This window comes from Pteropus alecto, unplaced genomic scaffold, assembly GCF_000325575.1.
Source record: "Pteropus alecto unplaced genomic scaffold, ASM32557v1 scaffold220, whole genome shotgun sequence".
NCBI lineage: Eukaryota > Metazoa > Chordata > Mammalia > Chiroptera > Pteropodidae > Pteropus > Pteropus alecto.
In genome coordinates, this window is record NW_006430043.1 from 1,181,140 (window position 1) to 1,208,319 (window position 27,180).

A 27,180-nucleotide genomic window follows, 5' to 3' on the forward strand; every position below is an offset into this window, starting at 1 on the left:
AGTCAAAAATTACACCAAAGTATTTGGTCTGAGCAACTGCAAGAATGGATTTGCCATTAATTGAGATAGAAGAAGATGTAGGAAGAAATGGATTGAGAGGTATATTTTGAACACAGTTTTGAACAAGCTGAGTTAAGAACCCTGTTAGGCTTGCAGGTAGAGTCAAGCAGACAGCCGGTTATATGGGTCTACAGTGCAGAGGAAAGGCTGGAAGATAAAACTATGGGAGCCAGCAGCATATAGTTAGTTTTTAAAGCCATGAAACTGGATGAAATGTTATTGTCAAGGAAGAGGCATAGATAGAAAAAGAGAAGATGTCCCAGGACCGAGACCTGGGGTACTGCAGCATTTAGAGGTCAGAGAGATGAGAAGGAACCCATAAAATAGACTGAGAATGAGCAGCCAAGAAGGTAGGAACCAACTGAGTAAGCTGAGTGTGGTGTTCTGCAAACCAAGATAAAATATTTCAAGATGTTTAGTGATCAACCATTCGAAGTACTTTTCAGGGGCTAACAATGAAGTCCGTATACAGTAAGTTTTCTATTCAGTCCCTACAAGAACTCTGACAGGTAGTCAATCCATTAAACTGCTTATTTGTTACAGCAAAAATGTATTTAGTTCTTACTTTGTAGTGTATGTAGTACCTACATTATGGTAGGTACTTAACACAAGACAAATGAGATACTGTCCCTGCCTCTGGGAGACTCATAGGGTTATGAGGAGATAAACATGTCAACCTGCGAAGAGGGTAAGCACAGGTATCTCAGTCAAAGAGCCCCTGGACTAGGAGCTTCCTGAAGACAGGGCTGTTTTATTCTTTATATACATACCCCAGTGCTTGGCATACAGATGATGCTCAGTATAAATGTTTGATGAATAAATGTATGTGTGCTGTGAAAGCACAAGTGATGAAATAGTTAATTTCCTGAGCCAATTAAGAAAGCTTCGCAGGAGGTAATATTTGAATCCTGAAAGACGACTCAGGCATTTGTTAGGTCATAAATACAACCAACTACTGGAAGTTTGCCCTTATTTCACACATCTCTGTTTAAGCAGCCATAGAGGCTATCTTCTGTTTAATAAAACTCTATGATTTAGTTATCTTTGTATGCAGCTCAGATACTTGTGTTTAGTAAAATGTTATTGTTTCAGGTAGAGTGGCATAACTCAAAATAAATATTTTAAATCATAATGCCTAGCTAAACAATGGTCAGGAGGGTCTAACAGACCTCTTTGGGGGTTGTTGTGTTAACTGAACCCTGGCCAAGGACTGATCATTCATGACATCATTTGATTGTACCTTTATATTTATCAGGCTGAATCATTAGATTCTTTTTAATTCTTTCAGCTTCATGCTGAAAGAATTAAAAAGAATCTAATGATTCAGTTCCTGTGGGAATTAATCAGAGAGGATAGCTAAAAAGAAACCTATTTTAAATTACCTTTAAAAACATGAAGAAGAAGAAGAGTGTTCCAATACGGGTAATGAACTACATACAGAGTCCTAGAAGCCAGACAGTATAATTAACATGTTGGGGATTCACTTTATTGGGATAGATAGGTTAATTTGGGCCTAGTTTTTGCTTTCCTTCTGATTGCTCACTGTTTCCTAGCTCATTCATGGCTTAGAAGCCAAGATTCTGAGAAGTTTCTCCCCCCAAAAAAGATGGGCTTCCTTTTCCTTTGGTGGTCTGTTTTAGAATTATGGCAAAAAGTCATCCTGCCTGTTTCCCCATTCTGTTTTCTAACCACTTGCTCTCTGCTCTTTGCCCTCCTTCCTTGACAGAAAGCCCCAAGGAAAGCTCAGAGCCAACGGGTTCTCCAGCCCCTGTGATTCAGCACAGCTCAGCAACAGCATCTAGCAATGGCCTCAGCGTTCGCTCTGCAGCTGAAGCTGTGGCCACCTCAGTCCTCACTCAGATGGCCAGCCAAAGGACAGAACTGAGCATGCCAATACAGTCGCATGTGATTATGACCCCACAGTCCCAGTCTGCGGGCAGATGATGCCTCCCCTGGTGGAGAGGTCCCCTGCCAGAGCTCGCCCGTCCAAGAGCCAAGAGCAATGTCATCTTATTCCCTCCCATCTGCCTTGGACATGGCAGTACGGGGGAAAATTTGTGTGTTGTGAGTAATGGACAAATGTGGGGCTTTTCTCTTCAGCCACATGGTCATGTACGTTGACACCTGTACTAGGAGCCTCCCAGCCCCAGAGCCACATATATCATCCCCCAAAGTGGGGGTTTCTGATATCCCCACAGCCAAAGGCCTTTCCAGATGGTTCGAACAATCACCCCTGCCCATGCATATATACCTGTCTCTTTTAACACTAACCCTTGCACTTCTAGGTTTCAGGTTTCTCAGTTCCTTCTCTTCCCACTAAACCATGAATGTTACCTTCTTGTTCCTTAACAGCATGCCACTTCCTGCTTGGTAGAGGGATTTAGAATTATTGGCATATCACCTGCTGACCCATCCTCAGCTTTCACCCTATGGATTCAGGACCTTGTCTCCCAGTAGCTGCTTATTTATCCCTTTTCCTCCTTCCAAAATTCTAGTCAAAAATTCATTTAGGGTGAATGTAAGGTTACCTTTGATATATGAAATAGCAATATTTTCCAGTCCTTCCATTAACTTTAGTCCTTTTCCCTACTTTCCAACAGAAAAACCAAAAAAAAAAAAAGAGTAGAAAGAAAGAAAACCTCAAGAATTCTAGTCCTTTCTCATCTACGTCCAGAGCTATTTAGGTACCTCATTTTGTCTCTTGAGTTTTCCCAGTCTAGTGGTGAGGTCTTTTCCACCTCCCACTAAGCCTTGGCAACCTCATCTTGTGGCCTTATTAGATATTGCTTGGTAGTGAAAAGGGGAAGAGCCTGTGATCTGACTGGCTGACTCCTCCCCTCCCCACTCCATCCTTCAGACTAATCATTGGGCAAGTAGGAACAATGTAGTTTAAAGCTTGTTCCATCAGATTACTGGATTGATTCTTTAATGTTTTTTATAAGAGTTTACTGACCAAAGCATACATATTCCTTTTGGTCACCTTTCCGCTCCTGCCTCTCCCTCTTCATTCCCCTGCCCACAATACTGTCTCTCCTCTTCCATAATTAATTCAGATGCAGCCCTCTGGAGGCTGTCATGTAGGGGACTCTTATGGTCTCTCACTCTTCCCCCATCTGTCAGCCTCACACATCTTTCTTTTCTGAGCTAGGGTCTTATATTCACAAATGTCCCACACCCTCTGGATCTACCTTCTGTCTTTCACCAGGTTCCTAGCCTAACCACTAGGTCTTTCTGGTTCTGCAGCATTTCTTCATCTCTTTTCTGCCCTCTGCCCCCTAGATGCAGTGCTTCTCCATAGTCTAAACCGCAGGACTCTGAGGCATCATAGCCAAGGTCCTGAGTGGGTTTTCTTGAGTATAAGGTTGGATAGGGGCAGGCTGGGAAGAGGGAGGTTAGTACTAATCTCAGCAGAAGAGCCCTGCTTGTTGAAGGGTCTGGCCTGCTTGCGATATTGGTGCCTATTGTTCTCAACCATTCTTACTTTGAAGAGTTGGGCTACAGTGGGAGAAATTCATCCCTCTTGTCTCTCTTTCTTTCCCATGAAGACTTCTCATTTTCCTTTTGGCTCTGATTTATGCAATTTCTACCAGGGCCATAGGAAGCAATCCAAAGCCAGGGTCCTGTGGATAGATATGTTAGCTTTAATAGCCCTTCAGTATGAAACTCTTCCAGTTGTCCCAGAGCCACCTTCTGCCATCTGCCGAAGCCAAGAATGTCCTTTTCTCCATCTCTCCTACCTCCATCTTAAACATACGCACAGAATAACTCCCAGCTTCCTTTCTTATTTTGTCTTCCAAAATTGGCTGTCATATGGAAATGAGGAAATGTTTTAAGCTACAAGATTCCCATCTCCTCAGAGTGATAAACCGGTGAGCCCATTAGATGACATGTTCTTCTGCATTTGTTTTTAATTTCCCCTCCTGCTTTTCAGAGCCTGGTAAAGAGAAAGGAGAGAAAACATGGTTTTCTCATCCTCTGCCACCCGGGACTCAACAGGAACAGCCCCTCAGATGACTCAGACTAGCAAATGGCATGGCAGATGGTCAGGATGCAGGTTACCACCTTCAGGGACTCCACTTGCCTTTAAAAATTCACAGCCATAACTTGTGCTCAGGACTTTTCCTTTAGATGGCTGCTCCCTGGGCTTTTCTCCTGCTTTAGTTTTGTTTCGTTTTTTTATTATCTTGATTCCCACTAGCAGCTTTGCCCTTGAGCTTGACTGAGTTTATGGCTCCCAAGGAGCTTTCATAGACCCTTCACTCTTTTTCTTCTTCCTTCAGTCAAGTGTTTTTCAAGTTAAGAATCAGTTTGTCACTACACACATGCCCTGCCTCACTGCTTTGCCTTGGAGGAGGTTTGAGCCCTGCCAGTCTGTCCCTGCATAGGATAGCTAATTTATATAGAGGGTCCTCTTTAGTTTCTTAGCGCCTCCCCCTGTCTAATTCTCTTGAGTCCTTGTTTTGTTTTCATCAGTGGGAAGTTAGTATTGGGGACCTAAATGAGAGGCATTGGCAGAACCTTAGTAAAGCAGCAGTGACATGAGGAAGGGTCAGGGCAGAACCCTGCCAGGTAACTCTTTAGTTGGTCCTCAGTCTCACTAAGAAGGCAGAGCAATTGCTTACCCTGAATGCTCTCTTGTAGTCAAGGGGAACATCACTGACCTTGTTATTGCTGCCAGCCATGTGGTTGCTCTCCCTTGCTTTTTTGCCTTCCAGACTTATCTGGACCAAAACTAGATATCATGGAGGATGTCACTTAGCCCTTTTTAAAGGTCATGGCCTTTCTAGGGACCTAATGGAAGACACTTTCTGAAAGGAACTGGGAGTGTGGACCGTTGGGGCTCTTCCAAGTGAACACAGGACTGAAGTCTCTCACCTCACTCCAGAGACGCAGCTGCTAGATACCCAAAGCCATTGAGAAAGGAGCCAGAACCAGGCTTTCTAGTCTTCAGACTTTCTGCCTCATTCTCTAAAAAGAAAGCTTGCTTAGAATTGAAAAGTCTGAGAAAGCCTCCCCCATTATGAGGGGCCACTAAAAAGTGTAGGACCTCCTTTACTACTCTTTCCTTGTTGGTCGCATACCCCAAATCTAGCTTCCTTCAGCCTCCACCCCTCTTCTCCCTAAGCACTAGACCATATACTCTTGGTGGTAGTAAAAGAGATGACCTAACTGAACCTCACCTCGTTGCCTTCCCTATGCTTATTGTGTTCTTGGCTCCTTTCCTGACTCATTGCCCTCTAGCATCACATGTCCTGGTAGATGGGGTGCTTAATCAGAACCATGCCCTGTCTACAGCCTGAACCACCAAGCAGACATCAAGATATTCCTCCTCTGGTTTCTGAGGCTTCCTTGCTGCACACTGAGAGGCTCCTTTAAAGGTGCTAGCCCTGAGACAGCTCTCCCTCAGAAAAAGTTCTCCCTTTCTTTCATAACTTCCTTCCCATCCCCAAATCATTATTTTTCATTAATATTGTACCTTGTATACACAGGAAGGAAATGTATTTTTTTTTTAATTTCATAACCCATCGGTTTAGAATCCAGTCGTCCTAGCTACATCATGTATGCCTTTGTTGATATGCTTTCTGCTTTCTTTAGACTTTTGTTTGACGGGCAGAGGGAGGAACAAGACAGGTGAGGATCTTCAACCCCCCACAACCCTAATCATCCCCTCAGAGTATCTTTGTTTCTGTTTACAACACACAGATGTGCACAGACACAAATCCCCACCTCCCCCACCCCCCAGGGTGCTAACCTAGACTGAATGAGTATAGGTGGCTGTACCAGTCGTTTGTCTCTTTGGGGTAAAGTCTTGCCCCAGAATGAGAAAAGGCTGGGGAAAGTAGGGAAGGTTAAGGCAGCTTATGTCCTTTGTAAATGCAGGTTTGTATTGTAGCTGCTAGAGTTTTTGGTTTTTTGGTTTTTTAATGGGGGCTGATAGCACAGAGATTTCTCACCAGCATTAGTTGCTGGTGAGTGATGTTTTTAGCTGTAAAAAAATGGCTATGAGTACTAGTTTCATTGACTTTCTCTTAGGGCAGTGGTTCTCAGAACATGGTCCAAGACCAGCAGCCACCAGCATCTGGGACCTTGTTAGAAATGCACATTTGGGCCCCTCTGACTTACTGAATTAGAAACTGTGGGGATGGGCTCTAACAAGCACTCCAAATGATTCTAATGCACACAAAAGTTTGAGAACCATCACCTTAGGGGCAGAAGGGAAATTCTTGTAGGGTGTCAAGAATATTTTAAGGATCATCTTTTGCCTTAGCACTAACATTTTTCCATATCCTCCAGTCCCTTCTTCCACTCCCATAAAAACAACCACCATATCACTCATCTCAAAATCTAGGTTTGTCTTTGTCCTATTTATCCCTAAAACCTGTCCTGCATTGACCTGAGCAGACTGGTCACTCCATGTTCTTTGTTACAGGAAAGAGCAGCTGGAGTTCTAGCTGTCGTGTTCGTGTTCGTTCTCTCTCTCTCTCTCTCTCTTTCTCTCTCTCTTACACACACACACACACACACACACACGTACATTTCAGGCAGGGAGATGAGCCTCCAGCCCCAACAGTGGAGGCTGCAGCCTCCTGACAGTATCTGTTGAAAAGAAAACAGTGTGTATCTATGGTTTTATCTCTGCTCATTTGTATATCTTTGACATGTAGCAAAACCTCTCCATCTCATCAAGGAACTCTGATGTGGGTCTTCCCAGTCCCCAGTGGTAGACTTTGACAGGTGGGAGAGTACAGTGCTACAGGCTTTTTTGTTACAAAATCATCTTCTCCCTTTCCCCTCCATCCAGTTCAGCATGATCCCTGTGAGCAGGCTCTCACAATCTCCCGGGACAGGGCTGAGGCAGAGGCTTCGCTCTATTCTCCCTAATCATCCCTTCTTCCTTCCTCCTTGCCACTTAGCAGTTAATCCCCCAGCCATGCCTTCTCCCTTTCTCCCTGCCCTGACATATATTGTGCCTTATTTATGCTGCAAATATAACATTAAACTATCAAGAGAACCAAGTTATGTCTGATGCTTCAATACTCTGATTTACAAGTCCCATTGTCCACTCTTTCTGGGAACTCACTGGGTTTTCACATCTGTGATCTTCCTCACGCTCCTAGGTTTCTTAGGACAGGAGCCAGGATTCTTATCACTTCTTTTTATACAGTGAAGACACAGAGAAGGTGGGTGGCTTATATAAATTACATAAGACAATAGAAGGCACAGGAACCAGGGCTCATACTTGTGTACTGTCCTGGGGACAAGGGCCCTCAGCATCATGGGAGGGCTCACTGAAGGACCTATGTGCTTTATGGGGATGGAAATGGGGGATAAGACAGTGTTTGAAGGCAAGTGGCCTCTGAACCTTTCAGTGTTTTATCCCCAACCCCTCCTAACAATTAAAAAAACAAAACAATAAAAATAATCCCTACGCCCAAGAAGTTTCCAGCGTGACTGGGGGATGCACACAGACCGAAAGAGGAGCTTTCCATGATTCTGTGAGTTCTATCGGGAAATAGGGGAAGGTCGTTTAGAAGCAGGTAAGATTTCTCAAGAAAAACAGGTAATGCTTAGGAACCATATGGAGTGTAGGGCAGTCACTACCTGCTCCTTGTATCTGCATATGTCTTGATAATTTTCACAAGTGAGGAGAGTGAGCCAGGCCGAAGGACTTGACCAGGAGATAGCAGGTGCCTCTGAGGGTTTCCCAGTAGGAGAGAAATGATCTAAGAAACCGTTTGTGGCCAATGTTAGGTATAATTGACACAAATAGGGAGACTGAGTCTCCTTAAGAGAGTGGGAAGGGAAGCGGTGGCCTTCATTGTGTTATGGTCAGGAGCACATGGGGGTCCAGAGAAAGGTAAGAAAGGAGGTTACTAAGCCAAATACCAAAGCCAAGATTAAGTCGTTTGAGACTGAAGGCAGGGAAGTTTCACATGTTAGCAGAATTAACCCATTCCAACTAACTGAAGGAGAGACCAATCACTTCCATCCTGGACATAGGAAGCCATCCAAATCAGCCCCTTGATGCAGCCTCAGCTCAGATACAGTTGTAATTGGTGATTAGAGAAATAGCAGAGGGGGAAGCAGCAGGATGGTAAACATTTATTGAGTGCCTTCTCTGTGCTAGATGGAATGCTAGATGGGGTCACTTACTGTTCACAATAACCTCTTGATAACAGGAGTAGTTGCCTCATTTTATTGAAGATGAACTGAGTTTTGGGTTCAGACACTTGCCCAAGGCACACAGTGAAGTGCAAGAGCTAGGATTAAAACTGAGTCTGTCTGATCCTAGCCATTCTTTGCAGTGTTCCACCACCCCTTTGCTCCTCCGGACTTCCGTCAGATTAAAACAGATAAGGACCTCACTGTGAGGAGGATCCACTTGCCACAAAAGACCATCTACCTGCAGTCTTGATGCTCCCTTTTAAAAAGTGATGAAACTACAAGATGTAATGATGATGAATGTCAGGGTCTGTGATTGGGACTATCTGTGAGACAAAACTTACACAAAGTTTCACGCTAGGTTCAGCTGCATTCATAGCAATGTAGTATCTAGAACATCCAGGTCAAAACCTACTCTAATCTACCTACCCAAAGTACAAATTGGTTTGTAGATGCCTTAAGGAGGAGAAACGCTTCCCCTTGAACAAAAAAGTACTATAGAGTGGAAGAATGAAATCTACCTTCAAACCTGCAAAAGGCTGGCACACATGAATGAAATGAGATGTTCTCTGAGACTTAATGAGGCAAACAGACCCCTGGTGGAGGCCACAAGGAGATGGAAACCAGCTTGGTGCAAGGATCAATCTGTCTAAAGACTGTCTCAGGAGATGGTAAGTTTGCCCAGGACTTGAGTATGTAAGGCTTATCACAGCCAACATTATAAGGACACTTGCTCTGCCAGATCCTGTACTTAACAGATTACAAAAAGTATCTCAAATAATGCCCACCCTAGGAAGTAGTTTCTTTTAATGTTGCCATGTGTTAGGTGAAGAGGTAGCTGCAGTTTGAGAGGTAGCTTGCCCAAAGCTGATTACAGGCTTTTCACATCATGGCACCTCTACAATATAGGCTAGTGGGGAGGTTGAGTAAGAGATCCTAAAATCATAAGAGAAAGGGTACCAAATGACTTTGAAGGACCTTTTCCTGAAAGATATTTCCTAAAGCAAGATTCTAGTCTCCTGCACCCAGAGCTAGAGCAAGGCAGGGATGACTAGAGGGAGATGGACAAAATGATAGTCCAACCCCAGTAACCTGCCCCTGCCTTTCTGGAATTCTTTCTTAAGAGTCAGGGCCTCAGGAACCACCATCCATACCTGGTCCTTCAGAGTTCTATTCCAGAAAAAGGAAATGGCCGGACATGACAGTGTGGAGCTGTGACCACAGGGTGGCAGCAGTGCTTCAGCTGTAGAGGATGGCTCCGGAGGCCCAGGTGAGGTGAGTCCTAAGCTGTGCTCCCTAGTGAAATGGGGTCCATCTACAAAGATTTGAAGCAATCACTACTTTCTGTGGGCTCTGAAACTTTTTAGTCTCCTCCTATATCTCACTTTTTACCCACAGGTGACTCTCAGAATAGTAACCCCCCAAGAGGCATATATGCAGGTGTGTGAATGGGCTGGGTGACCCCAACTACAGCCAGTCAGGGGAGGAACCAGGCCGGGCCATCCTAGCCAACTCTGACTCTGGCTCTTTTCCCCCTATTCCTCTATTCCAGGACACAATGCCTAGCTCTTCCTGACATGACTTTATGTTTTTATTCTACAATTAAGAGAGCAGGTGATCAATTGGAGCTCTCCAACCTGTTGAGGGATTGGGGGTTCTTGAAGGCCCCCCAGGGCCTGGCTCTGACAAAGTGTCTGCAATTAATGATGCTTTAAGAGCTCTGGAGACAGGATTTATGCATCTAATAAAGTCTGCAACTCCGGGCTTAGGGGCTGGGGCCGGAGGCTGAGAGCAGGAAGTCCCCAGGGGGCCATGGGAGGGGATCCCAGGGGCTTTTAATGGAGCTGAGCATTTCCATTGCATGCTCTAGATTCCCCCCTCAGGCTGCTGTGGGGATGGGGGACAGGGAGACAGCAGGTATAAGAGGCAGATGTGGCCACAGAAGGCAGATGACAGCATGGATTCCAGGCAGGCGGTAGTGCTGCTGGTGGCGCTGCTGTTAATAACGGACTAGGGGCACGCTGAAGGACCAGGAGGCTGGGATAGAGATCAGATCTTTGCGGTAAGTTAGCACCCCCAGCCCCATGTCACCATTTTCCTCTACCTCAGCTTGAGACTTGTGCTCTAGGTTCAAACACTCTAGTGGCCAAGGTTTTCATTCGGTCCTCACATCTGAGCCACATTCTTCCCTTTGTGACCTAAATGTCAAAGGCCTTTGCCAATCTTCCATCTGGATGTTCCCGTACCACAGGAGGAAGACACTGGACTCCACCCACAGTAGGATGCCCAGACCCCTGGGTCACTTTTGCGCTCCCTGCTCCAGGTCATTGCAGAAGAGACCTGTCCGGGGCAGAGCCTTCCTACTTCAGCCCCAGAGGTGAGTCTGAGAGGAACACCGGCAAGACCGGGGCCAGAGGGAGAGGGCAGGCAGGGAGTTAGGGAAGGGGGAACCGGAAAAACCTACAGCTGAGGATCGTTCTCTTCTAAGGTTTGGCAGAAACACCTGGGACTCCTGGAACAACAAATGGCTGAGTCCCCAAGCTGGGGACGCACTGAGCTCCCCATTCTGGAGCCTGGCTGCACCTCAGCGCTTTGGGAAGAAGTGACATGTCATTCCTTGATATGTTTGCATGCAAAGCCCACACCCCGAAGTGCTATGTGTCCTCCCAAATAAAGCTGCCTAGCTTCTGAATCCAGGTGTCTGTGTCTGAGACTTGAAAGGGTTGGGAAGGAGCCCAAGGCAAGAACCACAGCTCCTCCATTTCCACCAAACTCTCCAGGAATGCAGCTGATGGGGTTCCCGGAGGTCCCACTACACCCAGCCTCCTGCCACCAGAAAGGTAGACATGGGGACATGTGGGGAACAAGGTGGAGAGGCACCACGGGGGAGGTGATCTGGCACTCACCTCGTCTGCCATCAGCTACTCAGGGAAACAGTTAAGAATCCAAGCAGCACATTTATTCTGGGCTCTAGGAGAAAGCCCCTGATTTCATCATCACCATTAACATGAGGATCGATCCTGGGCCACCTGAGGCCGTGGTCCCTGGCTCCAGGCCCCGTGCCCTCCTCAGCCTGCAGGGAGGCAGTCTGTGTCAGAGGTAGAGATGGTGGTACCTCTAGGGGGTACCAGAGCTGGACAGATGCCTGGGCCAGGGGGCGAGAAGAGCAGAAAGCAAAGGTGCACATCCATGAGTCCAGCTGGAGTTTTACTTGCTGCCTGCCATGATCTTGAGGTACTGCAGGGCACGGCGAGCAGCCTCGCCACGAGCTGCCTCCCTGGTGGTTGCAGAGCCATGACACACGGTGGCTGGCTGTGTGGACAGCTCCACCAGGCACTGGCAAAGCCCGCTCAGGCTCAACTCCTCTAGAGACCAAGAGAGAGGAGGGAGACAGTGTTGGGTGGGAAGGCTGCACCAGGAGGGGTGCACCCACGTCATGGTCATGTCCCCCCGACTCCTTATACCCATCTATACTTGCTCTGATCCAGTCCCCCACCATCTCCCAGCCCCGCAACTAGCCATACCAATATCCAGGTAGCTGACATGGAAGGCCTGCTCCTCAGAGAGCTCACTGAGGACACTGCAGCAGGCAGGGCCCAGAGCACCTAAGGAACCCAGGGAGCAGCTGCGGAGGGACAGGATCTTCTCCCCCACTGAATTTCGCAAAGAATCCCAAGTGCAGCCTGGGCCCCGGTTCCGAAGTCCGTCCAGGCGGGAGCCTACACCCTGACAAGATGGAAACATTGAGAACGATGTGGCCATGGGCTGTGAGACCCAGGCATTTAACAGACATTCAATGTCCAAGGAGAGATAAGCCCAAAGAATGCTTCCTCCAGCTTGCCTCCCCTCAGTCAATCCCTGTATGGCCCCCTCTCGCTACTAGATCCCAGACGGGATGGCTAGGCAGTCTACAGGGCCCCGGCCCTGGGCCAGCTTCCCCACGGCACTCACCAGACAGGCCTACAGCTGAGGCTGAGATGGGGCCCAGGAACCCTGAGTCTGATAGGAAAACGGACAGAAGCAGGCCTGGGACTCAGAGGGGCTCACTCCCGAGTCATAGACCTGAGTCCCCAGAGGCCTGGTATGGAGGATGGCCCACAAGCCACTCACCATGGAGAAGTGGTCATCATCAGGCTCTGCCTCATTCCCATCCCGGGCATCCAGAGGCACCGTGTGCACTCGAAGAAGCATTTTGGCCGCTGCATTACGCTTTGCCAACTTTTTGGAAGTGCCACTGCCTGCATGTGGGGAGAGGGTTACTGGATTATGACTCCCAGTAGACTAAGTGCTTTACACCCAACTCAAACTTGGTTTGAGGGTTCCCTCAGGAGGTATCAAGTGGAAAAAGATCAGGACCTGCCATGCACCTGAGTACCTGATTGGCAGAAGAGGAAAGAAGGATAGCATGCAAGGAAGAAGCTAGGAGGAAGGAGCAGAGCGGGGAGAGTGAGGCTACAGCAGAAAGAAGCTAGGAGCTGCCTGTGCCCGGGACTAGAGTTCTGGGGGATAGTAGCTGCAAGAACTCCTTTCTGCCCAGTTACCAATCTCAATGAAACGCTCCACTCGGCAGGTCATGGTAAACTCTTTACGATGGGCTGGCCCAGACTCCTGGGTCACCGTGTACTCAGGTAACCGCCAGCCCTTCTGTACCACCAGCTCCTTGGAAGGGAGAAACAAGGATGTACAAGGCTGAGTAAAAAATGAATCCAATATCCTCTCCCTCCTACCCTAGAAGCCTCAGATTCCAGGTTAGAAGAGGAATAAAGAGGGTGGAAAAGCTCTCAGAACAGGATAACCGCCCCCCATATCCTTCCTTCATGGTCCCTGGTTCAAGGGAAGACAGGCATGCACAGGAAATGAGGATGGGGCCACACCTGCAGAGCACCAACAGGGTTGCACTCAGACTGCTGAGGGGAGACAGGGGGCTGCACCTCCATGGGGGGGCTCCTGAAGGAAAAAGGGCCCAGGGCCAAAGCTGAGGGAGCTGGTTCCTTCTGCAGCTGCCCACGAGTCCTAAGCCTTGTTTTCATTTCCCCCACTACCATCTCCCTACTTCCCACCAGGCAGGCAGCTGTCTGTCCAAAAGTGCAGCCTACTTCCTTCCCCCTCCCCAACAAGTGAGGTCTCCTCCAGGTCTCAGGCTCATTTTGATTTTCTGGAACATCTGATCATCACTTCACCAGGACAGTAGGAGAGGGGCTGTATAACCAGTCCCTGGAAGCACCTGATGGGACTCAAACACATCATGGAACCATCATGGGGCCAACTCGAAAGAAAACAGGGCCTGCGAGACCCTTAAACATGGTCAAATACCATCCACATGGATATTTAAAAATCATTAATTACCTCTTGTCCCAAGAGCTTACCAGCTGGTGCAAATTCTTCAAACTGGTCCTCAACTATTTCAGCCTCTGTTTACTCTCAGACTTCCTTACGCCTGACTAGCCTGGGTCCAAGGGCTGGGGGACCAGGAGCCAGGACCCCTTCCAACCCCCCTCAGGCAGTCAGGAGACACAAAATACCTGGCTGGGACAGCAGACAGAAGAGGAGTAGCAGCCGATGCAGCAGTAAAAACTGGAATGTCCTCAGGCAGTGAAGAGTCTAGGGGAGAAAAAGAACTTCCCGAGGGGAAGGGGGCCTTTGATTCACACCCTACTGGGGGTGGGAGGAGTAGAGGAAGGGTGGGGGACCCAGGTCCTCCTGATCTGCCCATCCTCTAAGATAATTGCTTCCCACATGAGCCAAAGACTCAGGGAAGCTCAACCACCAGCTCTTCCTTCTGAGATCCTTGGCTGCCAAACACCAGATCAAAAAGACTGAGGAAAGAGGGAAGAGGGTCTCTTTTGACCCAAGAACCATGGGAGTAACAAACTCCGACCTAAGTGCAGAAAAAGAGAGGAGGCATGTTGGGGAGCAGCAACTCCCTCCAGGCTCAGCCTCTACCCCTTCCCTCCCTAGCCTGAGCCCCAAACCACAGTCACAACCCCTCGGTGGGACTGGCCATTCCCCCTAGAATCATTGATCACAACAGGAGCCCCGGAAGCATTCTGCTCAGGTGCAGAGGAAACTCAGGAAGAGGCCAGGTCAAGGTGGCTAAATTTACAAGGCCAGGCCTACTGGAGAGAGGGGCTGGTGTAGGGGTCTGGGTTCCTGGCAAGGCCTCTAGGATGCCTCAGCTGTTCCTCCCTCACCTGCTGTCCTCCAGGGCCGGCTCCAGCATGCTCCCCCCTTTGAGGTGTTTGAGGGCCACCTCAGCTGCCTTGTGCTTGGCTGCCTTCTTGCTGGGGCCCTGACCTGAGAGAGGGGGTGTGGGCAATACTGGACGTCACTGGAAGGACAGAAGAGAAACCAGCATCCCACAGCCTCTCTCCTCACAGCCACAGGGAGTCAAACAAGCCCCCTTTCACCGACCTCCCACTGCCCAAGACTGGAAGAGTTACACTAATTGCTGGAAGGAAAGGCCCTTATCTTTCCATGAACTCCCCAAATCAAGCTACACCAGGCAGAACTACTCCTAAGCTCAGACACTTTGGGTGGAGGTTCTTTTTTGCCTTACTTTCCTCTGGGAAGCACTTTCTTTTCTCTCAATAAATGGGGATGGCTGGAAAAATAGAAGGTAGGTTCTAGAGCAGGGGGTCCAACCCCCAGGCCTTGGACCACTACTGGTCCGTGGCCTGTAAGGAACTGGGCCGCACAGCAGGAGGTGAGCAGTGGGTGAGTGAGCGAAGTTGCATCTGTATTTGCAGCCTCTCCCCAGCGCTAGCATCACTACCTCAGCTCCACCTCAGATCATTAGGCATTAGATTCTCATAGGAGCACCAGTCCCTGGTGCCGAAAAGTTGGGGCCCACTGAGAGTCTACAGTCAAAACCTGGCTCTGACACTAAGCAAGTGACCTTGCACCAGTCACTGAATCGCTGAGCCTCAGTCTCCTCATATTCAACATGAAGATATTACGACCTACATTACTAGATTAGACTGAGGTTTATAATTAAATTGGAATTTAGTTAAGCACCTAGAACAGAGCCCAGCACAGCTGGCACTCACTCCCCAAATACTTCGCTGAGATTTCCGTTTATCTCCTCTTTTTCCTCTAGAATGACGATCTACCAGATCACTGTGGCAGTTCTGCTTGCTCCTCTAATTCTCCCAAGTTCTACCTACCTCTTCATAGACCTGTTCTCCCAATCCAGTCAGTGGCCTTTCCCCCTGAAATATCTCCTTCCCTTACTGGCCTTGAAAAGATTCCAAGAAATAAAGCCAATAGGGCCCTGTGAATGCACATCCCAGTCAGGCTGCCCAAAACTTCCTCACCAGTGCAGCTGGTGTCGCCAACGGTGACCCGAAAGGTGAAATTAGGCTGGTGGGCTTGGCCCTCGGCTTTGAGAAGGTCGTACACGGGCGTCTTCCCTATTCTGGTCCCATATTCTTGCAGAAGGCTGATCGGGGTCTTGCCCGGGTTGGCTGCCAGCATTTGCTCTATACTGGGGGGAGGGGCACAGATCCTCATCACACTTCCCCTCTCTGCACCCACCTGGCCAAGCACTGTTATATCAGACCCAGGCACACTATTGGGGTACGAGGGGTCCAAGGGACCCTAGGCAGTACAGCAGCCATTGGCTGGGTTCAATGTGGAGTAGAGGTGCAGGCTGGGAAAGAAGGGTCCACTGCGGGTAATGCACTGTTCCAGTCTCAGTTAAGGCGAGGGATCCTGTACCCAAGTGCAGATTGGAAGTGCATGTCCCGAGACACAGTGCAAGCCAGGAACCCAGTACCCACCAAATGCACTAAATGTCGGGGGCATAAAGCCCAGCGCCCCAGTGCAGTCTGGGAACCGGGCCAATCCCAAACTATTTCGAGCTGAAGGCAGTGACCACTGCTCGGGTGCATGCCGGGAACCACGGCCCAGTACCCCAGTGCTTGCCGGGAAGAACCCTCAGGCCAGATGCATGCTGGGGCCGCGCCGCTACCCCTCCGCACCGTACCGCGCTCTTCACCCTGCAGCGATTGGTATGGGGCGGCTCACCTGGGCAGCCCGCAACCCGTGGTAGTGCCGGAGCCCTGCTCCTCTTCACTCATTCCCTCCTCCGTCCCCGCGGGCGCCACCGTGACTGCAGCCTCCACGCGCCCTAATACACCGCTGACGAGCTAGGGCCGGGGCCAAGCCCCGAGTCGTGGCCGGTCGGGCCCGACGCGGGGCATGCTGGGATATGGAGTCAGCCGCCCACCCTATTCCATGAGTCTCCATGAGGAGAGGAGCTATCCGTCCCACAACGCTCTGCGTGCTTCGCCCTGGCAGGCAACACCGCCTTCTGGGAGGAGCGCCGACCCCTCCACATTTGCTGTTCGAGCTGAGGGTGGTTTTTTGTTTGTTTATTTTTAATATCGCCCCGCCTCCTTCCGTGTCTTCTCTCCCCTGGGCGGGGGTTCTAGGCATGCGTATTAGAGTGGAAGCGGCTGGGGGCGGGGCGGTAAGGGCTGACGAGCTGTGATGGGGCGCGCCTTCGAATCCCGAGAAAACTACAGCACCCAGGCGCTCACGCGCCATTTTTGTCGCAGCTGGAGGGGCTGGGTGAAGCATGCACGAGAAGCTTCCCGGCGTAATTGGTTATTCCCTATTGCGCTTACGTGCTCTACGTGGATTACGATTGGTTACTTCACCTAGAGGGGCAGGGACAAGGAAAGAGTCAGCTCCCTTGACCCCACCTCTTTCTTAAGAAAGGGTTGTGATTGGTTTAGAGGAGAGACCGCCGTAAGATCCTTACTCTTTGCAGTCTGGGAGAATGGACCTTACCTGGACGCGGGAGGGGACTGTTCTTTGACCGCCTCAGAGCGCTGGGACATTTGTATTTCCGAGTCCATCTCACACTTACCCCTCAGCCATCGGCATTAGCCCCTGGCCTTCAGGCCTTGGTCTCAGATCCTGCTTCCTTTTCCTAGGTTGTCCTTCACCTCTCTTCCCCTTAATTCTGCCCCTCAACCTGCCGGATTTCCACTTCTTTTTTAAAGTCTTTTTAGAATGGTCCTAGTGAACCTTTCTGTAGCTGGCCAGGAGACTGTTGGAGCCTGAGCATCAGGCTATAGTGGGACGACAGAATTGGAAGGGCTAAGGCATATGGTGGTCTCATTACCTCTGCTATGGGTCTTAGGTCTCTCAGTTGAAAAGAGCAAGACAAGACTTTGGTCTCTTAAAACTAATCGACTAACCTGGGTTTTTCAGAGCTCCATTTCCTCCTCCCCAAAGGCCCGCAACCACTGGGTTGAAAGATGAGAGAAAAATCTTGTGACCTTGGAGAGAAAGAGATCACGAAAAATGCCTAGTTCTTATGAGTGTTCTGAGAATGGGTCAGGGAAGAAGGGATACCTTGTTCTGAACCTGGGGTGGAGGTCTAGAGGAATCTTGGAATAATAAGGAGGGGGTCATCCAGGAACACGGGAGGGGGACGGGGCATTGAGCTAACTGGATTCCCATTGGGTGGAACTGGAGTGGTGACAACTAAGGGAAGGAAAGCTGGCAAAATAGATGTGACAAGAGGAGCAACTCTACAGTGTGTATGTCGGGGGGGCGGGGTTCCTATATGAGGGGCTGCTGTCTCAGGGTATAGGAGGGAGTTTATAAGACCGATCGTAGGGGGCTCCTACGGAATCAGCGTAAGGCCCAAGGTGGGACAGTCAGCTGGAAGGTAAGGGGCCGAGACGGGCCAGGGACAAGACTGGTGCGTGCCGGATGGCAGCAGCGGGCCCCTTTAAGAGGCCGGCGGCTCCAGCGCAGCATCCCCCGCTCAGGGCGTGTCCGTCCCGGGGGGCCAGGGGCGGGGGCCTAGGAAGGAGCGGGAGTTCAAGCCGAGTGGGGACGAAGCTAGGGGTCGGAGGGTGGGGGAAGAAATCTGTGGCTGACATCCGTACTCCCAGACACCGTACGAACATCGACTGTGACAGCGCCCTGGGTCCGGTGGAGGGCAGCGGGGGGAGGAGAGAAGGAGGAGGAGATAGAGGAGGAGGCGGGAGCAGCATCCGGAGCCGAGCTGCAGCAGCGCCGCCTTTTGTGCTGCGGCCGCGGAGCCCCCGAGGTGAGAGCCGGGCCGAGTTGTGGAGGGTGGGGGCCAGGGATGGGTCTGGGTCCTGGGATCTGGGTGCCGAAGGAGGGTCGGAATGCAGATGTGGAGGAGTGGAGGAGGCGGAGCGGGGATGCTAAGGCTGTGAGGATGGAGAAACTGGGGACCTGGACCCGACGCCTGTGGGGATGGAAAGGAGGGGAACAGAGCAGAGGGACGCCGCGGCCTAGATTGGAGATGAAGGACCTCGAGAGCTGGAAAGGACTGCATGGGTTTGGGGGGATGATTAGGGGAAAGACTTTAAGGGTAGCGGGCAAGACACCATCCTCCTCTCCTCCCACTCATCCTCAAGAAGGGGGGGGGAGTGAGGGGAGGTGGAAGAAGAGTTTTGGCCCCTAACAGGGAAGGAAAGACAAGGCCTGATGTGCCCACCGACCCCCTCATCCTCCCCCCTCCCACTGCCACACACACACACACACACACACACAGCAGGCTGCACCTGAGTATTATAGGCAGAGAGCATCTGTTCCTGGATGCCCAGGCATGGTCCCCCTCCTCTTCCGTTTTGAAGCCCCTAATCCCCTCCAGCTGTGGTATTCACCTTTTCCATCCAGCTGTTGCATCCTACCCTCCCCCATTCATATGTGTCTTTCTCCCTCCTCTTTCTCTCCATGTCTTCTGGCTCCCCTAACCCATATCTCCAACCCAGGCCGTTCATGAACCTCCCTTTTCCCCATACATTCTTCAAACTCTTTGGCTTAAAAATACACAAGAACCCTTTCCATAGAGTTGAGATGCCTGCTAACAATGGCCTTGGCAGAGAGGATGGAAGAGAAGAGGTCAGAGGCTCTATAGACAGTGGAAGGAAATAGTAGAATATCCTCCTTTTCAACTCCACTACTTGCTCCCTCCTGGGAGGAGAGTGGGTGAGTGGCCCTCAACCTGGAGGGAGTGCACATGAGGTCTCTTCCCCACCCAGAGTCCTCTAAGCCACAGTCAGTGCCTCCCTCTACAGACTTGCAGTTAGTTCCCTTTCAACTTGCAGAGTGAACCCATGGCTCTGGGAGCTCGGATTTTCAGCCAGAGGATCATACTAAGAGAAGATAGTCATACCAAGCAGAAATCATTCAGGAAGGAAAGGGCCTAAGTGCACCCTGGGCCTTCCCATCCAGACATTGAAATTCCTCTGAGCTTTAGGGCCTGCACTCTCCTCTCACACTTAAGAGAGAAGCAGCTGCCTTCTCAAGCCTGCCACTCACCTACTCTCAGTGGGAACTGAGGTGATGCTGAGAAGACCAATGTTGTGTGATGTCTAAACTCCAGCATACATGAAAACACACAACTAAATATCCCCTATTTAAACCCAGTTATGGGCAGAGGAGGCAAGAAGAAAGGAAGTGGCTCAGGGCTTCCCGGGTGTCCTTATAGCTGACGATGGCAGAACCCCTCTAAAATCCAACCGCTGTTTCCAGTTCTTCCCCTTGAGGTGACAATCATGGTAGCCCGGCTTTACCAGGAAGAGAACCCTAAATTCTAGTACCCTCCACCCTGGACTCACTTAATGGCAAAATGGCTCATCATGTGCAGTGCTGCATCTCCCCTGTCTGGACTGGGAAGAAAGAAGGGATTAAGAAATCAATCCCTTCAAGAGTCCCTGCTGGGGCAGGAGTAAAGTGTGGCTATGATGGAGCAGGGGACACAGGGGCTTCATGAAAGGTTGGCCACAGAGACCTGTCTGTCTGCCTTATTTGCTCCCAGAAGGACTTGGGTCATATAGGTGATGAAGAAGCAGAGACACTATTGCAGAAGAGACAAAGGGTCATCCAGGATAAAGAGCCTTTGTCCTTTGGTTTCTTATTTCTTTGCTCTTTTTTTTTCCCTCGTGTTTGTCCACCTCCCTTTCCACCTGTACCCTCTCTACTGCCTCTTGCTTTGCAGAGGAAAAGGGAAAAAAAAGGATGGGAATCACATATATAAAACCCCCACTAGTGCTTGCCAGGCACTTTTTGCACATGACTAATGCTTATAGGGGGCTTCTTGGATGCCAGGTACTAGGCCAGAAACTTTATTTGGCTTATCTCAATAATGCTCATAATAGGACTAAGATTTAGGTAGTGTTATCTTGTCTATTTTAGGGATGAGGAAACTAACTAGAGAAGTAATCTGCTCAAGTGAAAAAATCAGTATATGGCTAGAGTTTAGGATCTCACCGACCCAGAGCCTGTGTTCTTACCCACCATGTTATGTACTGCATTACCACGGTGTGACACAGGTACCACTGTCCCCATTTAGAGATGAAGGAACTGAGGTTTGTTAAGTCTCATACTCTACGTTGCCCAAATGGTCAAGAGCAAAGACAGGATGCCAACCAAGCCTCTCTGATTCTCAAGCCATCCACCCTCCCTCTCTAGCACATTGTCTCAAGCTAGGTGGGAGGAATGGATGGACACTCTATTTTCATTTCCTTTTTCAACTTAAAATAGATTTTAAAAAATTCATTTTAAAGCAATTCAAAGTTACTATTGAAACATTAGAAAATATACATAGGTAACATGAAGAAAAACACCCACCATTCCAGCTACCCAGAAAATGTTACACTTTGGTATCTAACCTTCAGGATCTTTTAAAATGCACATTCAGCTCAGAAACTGTTAAAATAAGCTCAACTTCTTCCAGGTTCTCCTGAGATCCTGAGCAGAAGAGACCCTTTGTTAGCCCCACGGCTCTTCATATCTTGCTCCTACCCTCTCCTTCTCACTGAGACCTTAAGGGGTAGGGCTAAGGGGTGATCCTGGACCATGTTGGCCAGAGGTTGAGGATGGGGTGCAAAGAATTGGGCCTTTGCCCTCAATTCAGAGGAGGTGGGATGGCAGGATTTGCAGAGGAAGAACAATAGATCTGGTAGAGGAATGACTGGGAACTCTAACATACCACTGCCATTGTGACCTGGTTCCCTTGGGACCTGAAATCGAGATCTGTCTTAGGGAAGTAGAAGGTGGGAGACCAAGTCTCCCTTTTTCTGGTCAGACAGAAGACATGGCCTCTCCAAAATCCACAAAGAAAGATCTGATGTCCAGCCAACCAGGAAGAGGAAGCCAGGAGCCAGGCATTGTGTTCAGGGCATTCCCTACATTGTCTTACTTAACCTTCACCGCCCCATGAAGTAGAGTTGGGAGTCTCAGAGAGATTACAGCTCTTATACTAATTTGTAATAAAACTGAGGTTCTAGTTCTGATCTCTCCAAATCCAAAGATGGTTCTTTTTTTCCCCTAAACAGTACTTCCCCTTTCTCCTCCAGCCCCTGCTGGAAGATGTGGTGGCCACTAGGAGTCTCAGGGCTTGACCTGTATGAGGCTGAAGGTCTGGATTTAGGAGAGATCTCCAGTTTTCCCCAGGTTCTCAGGAAAAGGCATTTCTCTCTCTTGAAGGCACTGAGAAAAGCTGTAGTTCTTTTCATCTGAGAAGAACCCTGGGGCCAGGACCATGGATTCCTTAAGAAGTAAAACAAGAACAAGCTGCAGTCAAGTGGCCAGAGTCCTTCATCCTCTCAGAATCTCAAAGCTCACAGAGGTGGAACTAGCATTCCAAGGCCTTGGGTCTCCTGACCCCGTGAAGACCTCCTTCCCCACTCCCATTCAAAAGAGAAAACTTCCTCCTATTCCTGAGTGCCACATGAGGTCCAGGATAGTGGCTAGTGCTCAAAATTTAGACAGTTGGCCTGGCCTCTTAACTGAGCCCCCAAGACAGCCAGATAAGCAGCGTGGCATTGCAATTCTGCTGTTAGAACAGGAGGGAGTGAGAGAATTCAAAGAGTTCCCTTGCCACAGACCTTCAACATCTCAGGCTAGAGAACCTAAAGGGCGAGGAGGGTACTCCCTGCCCCCACTCCACTTCTGCAGCCTCCTGAAGGGGCACTCTGGGAACCAACACCAAAGCAGAGAATCTGGTAGCAGAAACTGAATTAGGGCCTCCCGGGGTGTCCAAAGAGCCTCTTCCTCTGGAAGATGTGTAGCTTAGGTACCAATCTGCCCCCTCACCCATTTTGTAGCAGAGTTCAGCACAGTAAACACTGGCAAATATAGTAGACAGAATGACTGACTGAGATATCCACCCCCTCCTGTCACATCCTTGCCCTTCCCCCATGCTGTGCATAATTGATAGCAGGGGAGACAACTCTCCTCCCCCAGGGTGACCGAATGTCTGGACTAGGGGCTCCTAGCCATATCCCCCCCCCAAAGTCCTGGTGGCAAAGGCCTAGCTGGGAGGCAGTGGGACACAGCTGGCAGGTCAGAGAAAGGAAACTGTGTTGGGAGAGAGGAATCTCTTGGGGGGTCTCAGCTTTTTCTGCCACTCCTTCAGGTCAATCTGGTAATCATTAGCCTGAGAACAGGGTGAGGGTGGATTAAGCCTGGCTAGATTCCCGCCCTTTCCCTTGGTCCCATCTCTTTTTTCAGCTGCTCCCATTGCTCTAAAAGACAAGCAGGTGAAATGGTTTCTCTCCCTCTCTCCCCAGCTGCTGGCCCTAGATACCAGAGGGCCCTCCGGGGAACCTGGTGAACTGGAGGGAGGCTCGGCTGCTTGTCACCCTCTCTATGCCTAGACCTTCTAGTAGCCAAACACCAGATGAAGGATGAAAAACTCTTTTAAAAAGCCAGGTGTTGTGCCTTCTCAAGGCTCAGCTTCTAGAAGATGAATTGGGGAGGGCGCAAATGATCTCCGCGTTTTCAATCCCTTTTCATCGCCTTTTTCTCAGCGTCTTCTCTGCTTTTCAAAATCAGTTTTTCAGTCCCTCCTTCTCAGGTTTGACTCTCCCTTGCTCCACACTATTTCGGTCTGTGTCTCTCAGCTCAGTCTCTCCCTCTAACTGTGTCTGTCGTTCTTTCTGTTTATTCTCCCTATTTCCTGCTTTCTCTGTGGCACTGCACCACCAATGCCAACCTAAGTCCGCTCTCCAGCAACAATCGCTCAACAGTCCCGCCCCGGCCGAAGATCTGCATGCGGGGTCGAGGGAGGTATGGACTGGAGGGGAGCACAGATGCGAAGGGGGACCGCGGTCCAAGCCTACGATTCCCGCAGCCATCCCGGCAACAAGCACGTGGGCCAGCCCGCGCCAGGGGCGGGGCTCAGGCGCAGCCCCACCTCCGCCGCCGCTGCTCACGTGACCCTGGGCTAATCTTGTCCTGGTGACTTCACGCGCCGCCTTGGGCCCAGTCGTCATGGTTACGCCGCAGCACCCAGCGCTTCCCCCAACCCGCTGTGTCCCCTCTTCCCCACCCGGACCCCTCCTCCTGCTGCCCGGCCCCCGCCCCCAGCCATGCGCCCCGCGCCACGTGACCGCCGGGAAGGAGGTCGGGAAGGGGGAGGGGGCGCTGGGCCAGTAACCCCTTCCTCTCCATCTCGAATGGCTCTGATTTGGATTTCTAGCGGGCAAGCAAGCAGCCCTAGCTCGTGCTTAAACGCCATCCCCACCATCCTGCCCTGCTGGACTACCGAGAGAGCGCCCGAGAGTCCGGCTTGTGTTCTCAGTGGTCCAGAAGGGAATCCTGGCTAATGGGGCGCAGGCAACATCCCTCAGGTCCTCCAGAGGAAATTCTTTGGTGTATTGGCACGTCGTTTGGCCTGTGTTTGTCATTTGCATTACAGTGTACATGTAACCTCTTGAAGCCACTGATATTTCGTGAGATACGCTGGGGATTCAGAGGCTAAACCTGACTTCTGACCAGCTTTCTGAGGCTTAGTTTTCTCAAGAATAAAGGGACCAATGATAGTATCTCCTTCACTGGGCGGTTCTGAGGAATGAAGGAGCTTATGCATAGCTAGTGTAGGTATGGCTCTTTGACGATCCTCTGGAGTGGGTAGAGCAGTGGTCCCACCTTGCTGAACACCTGCCTGCGCGCCAGGTGCTGTTCGAAGCTCTGGAATCCCATGTGAAATCATAGCTCTCAGAGGAGCCAGACGCCCAGCCACACTGTGCATCCAGGATAATGGGAGCCATGATAGGAAGCATAGGGAACTGTGCCAGCCCAGAAGGGACAGTAACTCAAGAGCAGCAGGCCCAGAGAGGAAGACTTCAAGATGAAGTGAGATTAGAGAGCAAGAGATCCAGCTTGAGAAGTGCCTTCCATGCAGAGCACAACTGGGGACTGAGCTTGAGCCTCTTCTACCTAAGTCCTCCTGGGCAAGGTATTTGATAATATCTCTCAAATGGGCGAAGAATGCCTACTTTAGTTTTGTTCTGAGGATTAAATGAGCTAATGTGCCTGTGACAGAGGCTAACATACACAGTAAGCCTTCTGTGAAAGCCATTCTCATTAGGTGCCCTGGCACAAAAGCCTGATGTATCTTGATGTCAAACTCAGTTCTGTATGGCCTGGGTACCAATAGCAGTAGGAGATGAAGCTGGAAAGGAGCCAGAGCATGGAGATGAGGTGGCTGGACCGAGGGCCATGGGGGCTACTAAAAGGTTTGAAGCAGAAGAGCGGGTGCTGGCCATTTTGCGTTTTAGATCGTTCTAAAGGCTGGTGGAAAATGGGGTGAGGGGCCTTGGAGGAACTTAGAAACCATTTAAGAGATAGTTGTCCTAGGCCAGGTGACACAGCTAATGAGGCCTGAATTAAAGCAGTAACATGGAACTAGAGAAGAGATTAGAATGGCGTTAGGTCAGAGCTTTTCAAACTTTCCAGGCATTAATAAGAATCATCTGAGGTGCTTATTATATACACAGATTCCAGGACTACCCCACACCCACTGAAAAGCCTTTGAGAAGCCTGGTAATTGTTCCAAGAGCTGAGACCATCAGAGGTGCCAGACTTCCATGTCGATCTGCATCATCGTCCAGTGAGATTCCTGCCACTCCTCTCAATGTGATTCAGAGGCTCTGGTTCAGGGGCTTAAAGAAGGACCCTACTATGAGGAACAATTAAAGGATTGCTGGCCTCAGGAATCCTCATATTTCAGGATTTGGTAATTAACTAGATGTGGAAGGAGATGGGAGAGCAGAATTACGCCCGGTGTCAAGCTCTGGCCAGATCTGGTATAGATTGAATAATTAGCTGTGCCTGAATGATAGCAAGTTTATCCCTTTGTACAGTTGGAGGAATTGAGGCTCAAATATTGCTTGCCTGAAGTGACATAGCTGGCAAGTGGTGGAGGCAAGGCTAGGATTCAGAGATTCAGATGTGTGTGGGGTTTTGTTTTGTTTTGTTTTTTTTAGGATTCAGATTTTTTAATGATTGTTTTTTAAGTAGCATCCCGCTGTGAACTGGGACAAATCTTCAGCATCTGGAAAGCTAGGTCTTGGTTTGAGAAGCTGGGGATGGGACAATGAAGAAAGAGGAGGCAGGGTCTTCTCTAACTGACCCTTGGAGAAACAGCTGGACTGATTGGGGGGCTAAGCGGGGTGAAGCAGTAGGCTACAGCTTGTCCTGGCACAGCTTCTACATCCCCATCAATGGTTCTGCCTTATTCCCCAACTGTGCTAGGAGGATAGTGGAGCTGATTGGTTATAGCCTGCACTTACCTTGAAGAGGCCCCCGTGTGTACCTGTAAGCACCCTTATAGGAGACCAGATATGAGCCCTGAGTGGGCTTCAGGATGACTCTCACCTGAGTTTAGTGTTTCTGCTACAGCCTCAATTGTAGCATGTGTAAGTACAATATTGTGAGGCCCAGGTGCATCACCTGTATGCAGGAGGCCCAGGAATGTCATCTGAGAGTACCTGAGTGGCACTCAGTGTTATGAGTGTCACCTGTGTGTGCTCCAGTGTGACGGAGCCCTTGGTGTGTTACTTTTGCGTGCCTAATGTTGAGACTCAAAGTAAAAGGTGTATATCTGAGACCTTTATATGATGTGTGTGCATATGAGCCTCAAATAAAAGAAATATGTCCTCCAGAGGCAACTTACAGTACTCTTACAGAGAGTAGTCTGTTACTATAATACTTGAATTTGAGATGTATTTTACCAGTATGTACCTGAGCAGGACTGTTACTGTGTCTGAGAATGATACTCAAATGTATTACCTGTATACCTGAGTAAGGAAGATTTGTGTTACTAATAGATGCTCTAGAGGAAGCCTGTGTATCAGGTTTCCTAAGATGGCTCCTAGGTGAAACTGGGAGGTGAATGGGTACCTCAGGGTGAGGTTCAAGTGTTATTTCCATTAGGGAGCCTAGCTCCCCAACCCATGCCGTGCCTCTGCCTCTAGGGTGAGCATCCTGAGCTGGTGTACCTGTGGTTTTGACCGTTTCTCCCTCCTTTGTTCCCACAGGGCCCACCGCTCACCACCACACTGGGGCCCAGAGGCCATGGCCTGCCTCCATGAGACTCGCACACCCTCCCCTTCCTTTGGGGGTTTCGTGTCCACCCTGAGCGAGGCGTCCATGCGCAAGCTGGACCCAGACACTTCTGACTGCACCCCTGAGAAGGACCTGACACCTACCCAGTGTGTACTTCGAGATGTAGTGCCGCTGGGTGGGCAGGGCGGGGGTGGGCCCAGCCCCTCCCCAGGTGGAGAGCCGCCCCCTGAGCCTTTTGCCAACAGTGTCCTGCAGCTACATGAACAGGATGCAGGGGGCCCAGGGGGAGCTACTGGGTCCCCTGAGAGTCGGGCATCCAGAGTTCGAGCAGACGAGGTGCGGCTGCAGTGCCAGAGCGGCAGTGGCTTCTTGGAAGGCCTCTTCGGCTGTCTGCGCCCTGTCTGGACCATGATCGGCAAAGCCTATTCCACAGAGCACAAGCAGCAGCAAGAAGGTAGGCTTTGTCTTCATGGGGACTCTCCCTGTCTCCCTGAGCCCTAGATCTGTTGGCCAATCCCACCTAAGTCATCTGACGATCATCTTTCACTAGTGCCTGGCCCAAGCTCCTTTTTCATCCATCAGCCACTGACTTCCTAGCTTTCAATTGCT

At 50.0% G+C, this 27,180-nt stretch overlaps 4 protein-coding genes across 11 annotated transcripts in view; 3 read left to right on the forward strand and 1 right to left on the reverse strand.

The window, feature by feature from the left end:
* Positions 1-10,915, forward strand: part of ATF7 (activating transcription factor 7) — an 81,252-nt gene extending 70,337 nt beyond the window's left edge. For 3 of the 4 annotated variants that reach the window (XM_006904512.3, XM_006904513.3, XM_025045075.1), the window contains one exon: positions 1,787-7,072. In XM_006904512.3, coding sequence (XP_006904574.1) covers positions 1,787-2,004 — 218 coding nt within the window. In that variant the 3' untranslated portion in view covers positions 2,005-7,072. Of the gene's footprint in view, positions 1-1,786; positions 7,073-8,366; positions 10,601-10,711 lie in introns of those variants that run through there. The other variant, XR_003045619.1, reaches the window with a different exon arrangement.
* NPFF (neuropeptide FF-amide peptide precursor) lies at positions 10,154-10,915 on the forward strand. Its single transcript, XM_006904514.3, is given in 4 exon segments — positions 10,154-10,285; positions 10,475-10,552; positions 10,554-10,600; positions 10,712-10,915. Coding segments are annotated over 4 exon segments (375 nt in total). The 3' UTR covers positions 10,830-10,915.
* Positions 10,916-11,160: 245 nt separating this feature from the next.
* On the reverse strand, positions 11,161-16,786 carry TARBP2 (TARBP2, RISC loading complex RNA binding subunit). 3 transcript variants are annotated; one of them, XM_006904515.2, is made up of 9 exons: positions 16,249-16,786; positions 15,537-15,706; positions 14,415-14,517; positions 13,746-13,841; positions 13,098-13,170; positions 12,765-12,882; positions 12,334-12,461; positions 11,748-11,949; positions 11,161-11,588 (listed from the first exon to the last, which is right to left on the reverse strand). In XM_006904515.2, exons 1-9 carry the CDS (start codon positions 16,299-16,301, stop codon positions 11,431-11,433), a joined length of 1,101 nt encoding a protein of 366 aa, XP_006904577.1. In that variant the 5' UTR covers positions 16,302-16,786; the 3' UTR covers positions 11,161-11,430. The 3 variants fall into 3 exon arrangements, with proteins under 3 accessions (XP_006904577.1, XP_006904578.1, XP_024900917.1); XM_006904516.3 differs by lacking the exon at positions 16,249-16,786 and adding an exon at positions 16,002-16,147; XM_025045149.1 differs by lacking the exon at positions 14,415-14,517 and having other exon boundaries at positions 13,746-13,824; positions 16,249-16,691.
* A 1,252-nt stretch (positions 16,787-18,038) lies between these two features.
* Positions 18,039-27,180, forward strand: part of MAP3K12 (mitogen-activated protein kinase kinase kinase 12) — a 16,010-nt gene continuing 6,868 nt past the window's right edge. Inside the window, exons 1-3 of one of the 3 annotated variants that reach the window (XM_015588158.2) lie at positions 18,039-18,292; positions 25,002-25,240; positions 26,544-27,025. In XM_015588158.2, the coding sequence (XP_015443644.1) occupies positions 26,581-27,025 (445 nt within the window). In that variant the 5' untranslated portion in view covers positions 18,039-18,292; positions 25,002-25,240; positions 26,544-26,580. The remainder of the gene's footprint in view (positions 18,293-25,001; positions 25,241-26,543; positions 27,026-27,180) is intronic. The other 2 variants (XM_006904522.3, XM_006904521.3) reach the window with 2 other exon arrangements.

Excerpts from the sequence above, each read along its gene's own strand:
- TARBP2 (XM_006904515.2), bottom strand. The coding sequence starts at position 16,301 with ATGAGTGAAGAGGAGCAGGGCTCCGGCACTACCACGGGTTGCGGGCTG. Across the intron at positions 13,171-13,745 it reads CTGTCTGCTGTCCCAGCCAG|GAGCCCCCCCATGGAGGTGC; the intron begins GTATTTTGTGTC and ends TTTTTCCTTCAG. Across the intron at positions 12,462-12,764 it reads GGAGCGTTTCATTGAGATTG|GCAGTGGCACTTCCAAAAAG; the intron begins GTAACTGGGCAG and ends CCCCACATGCAG.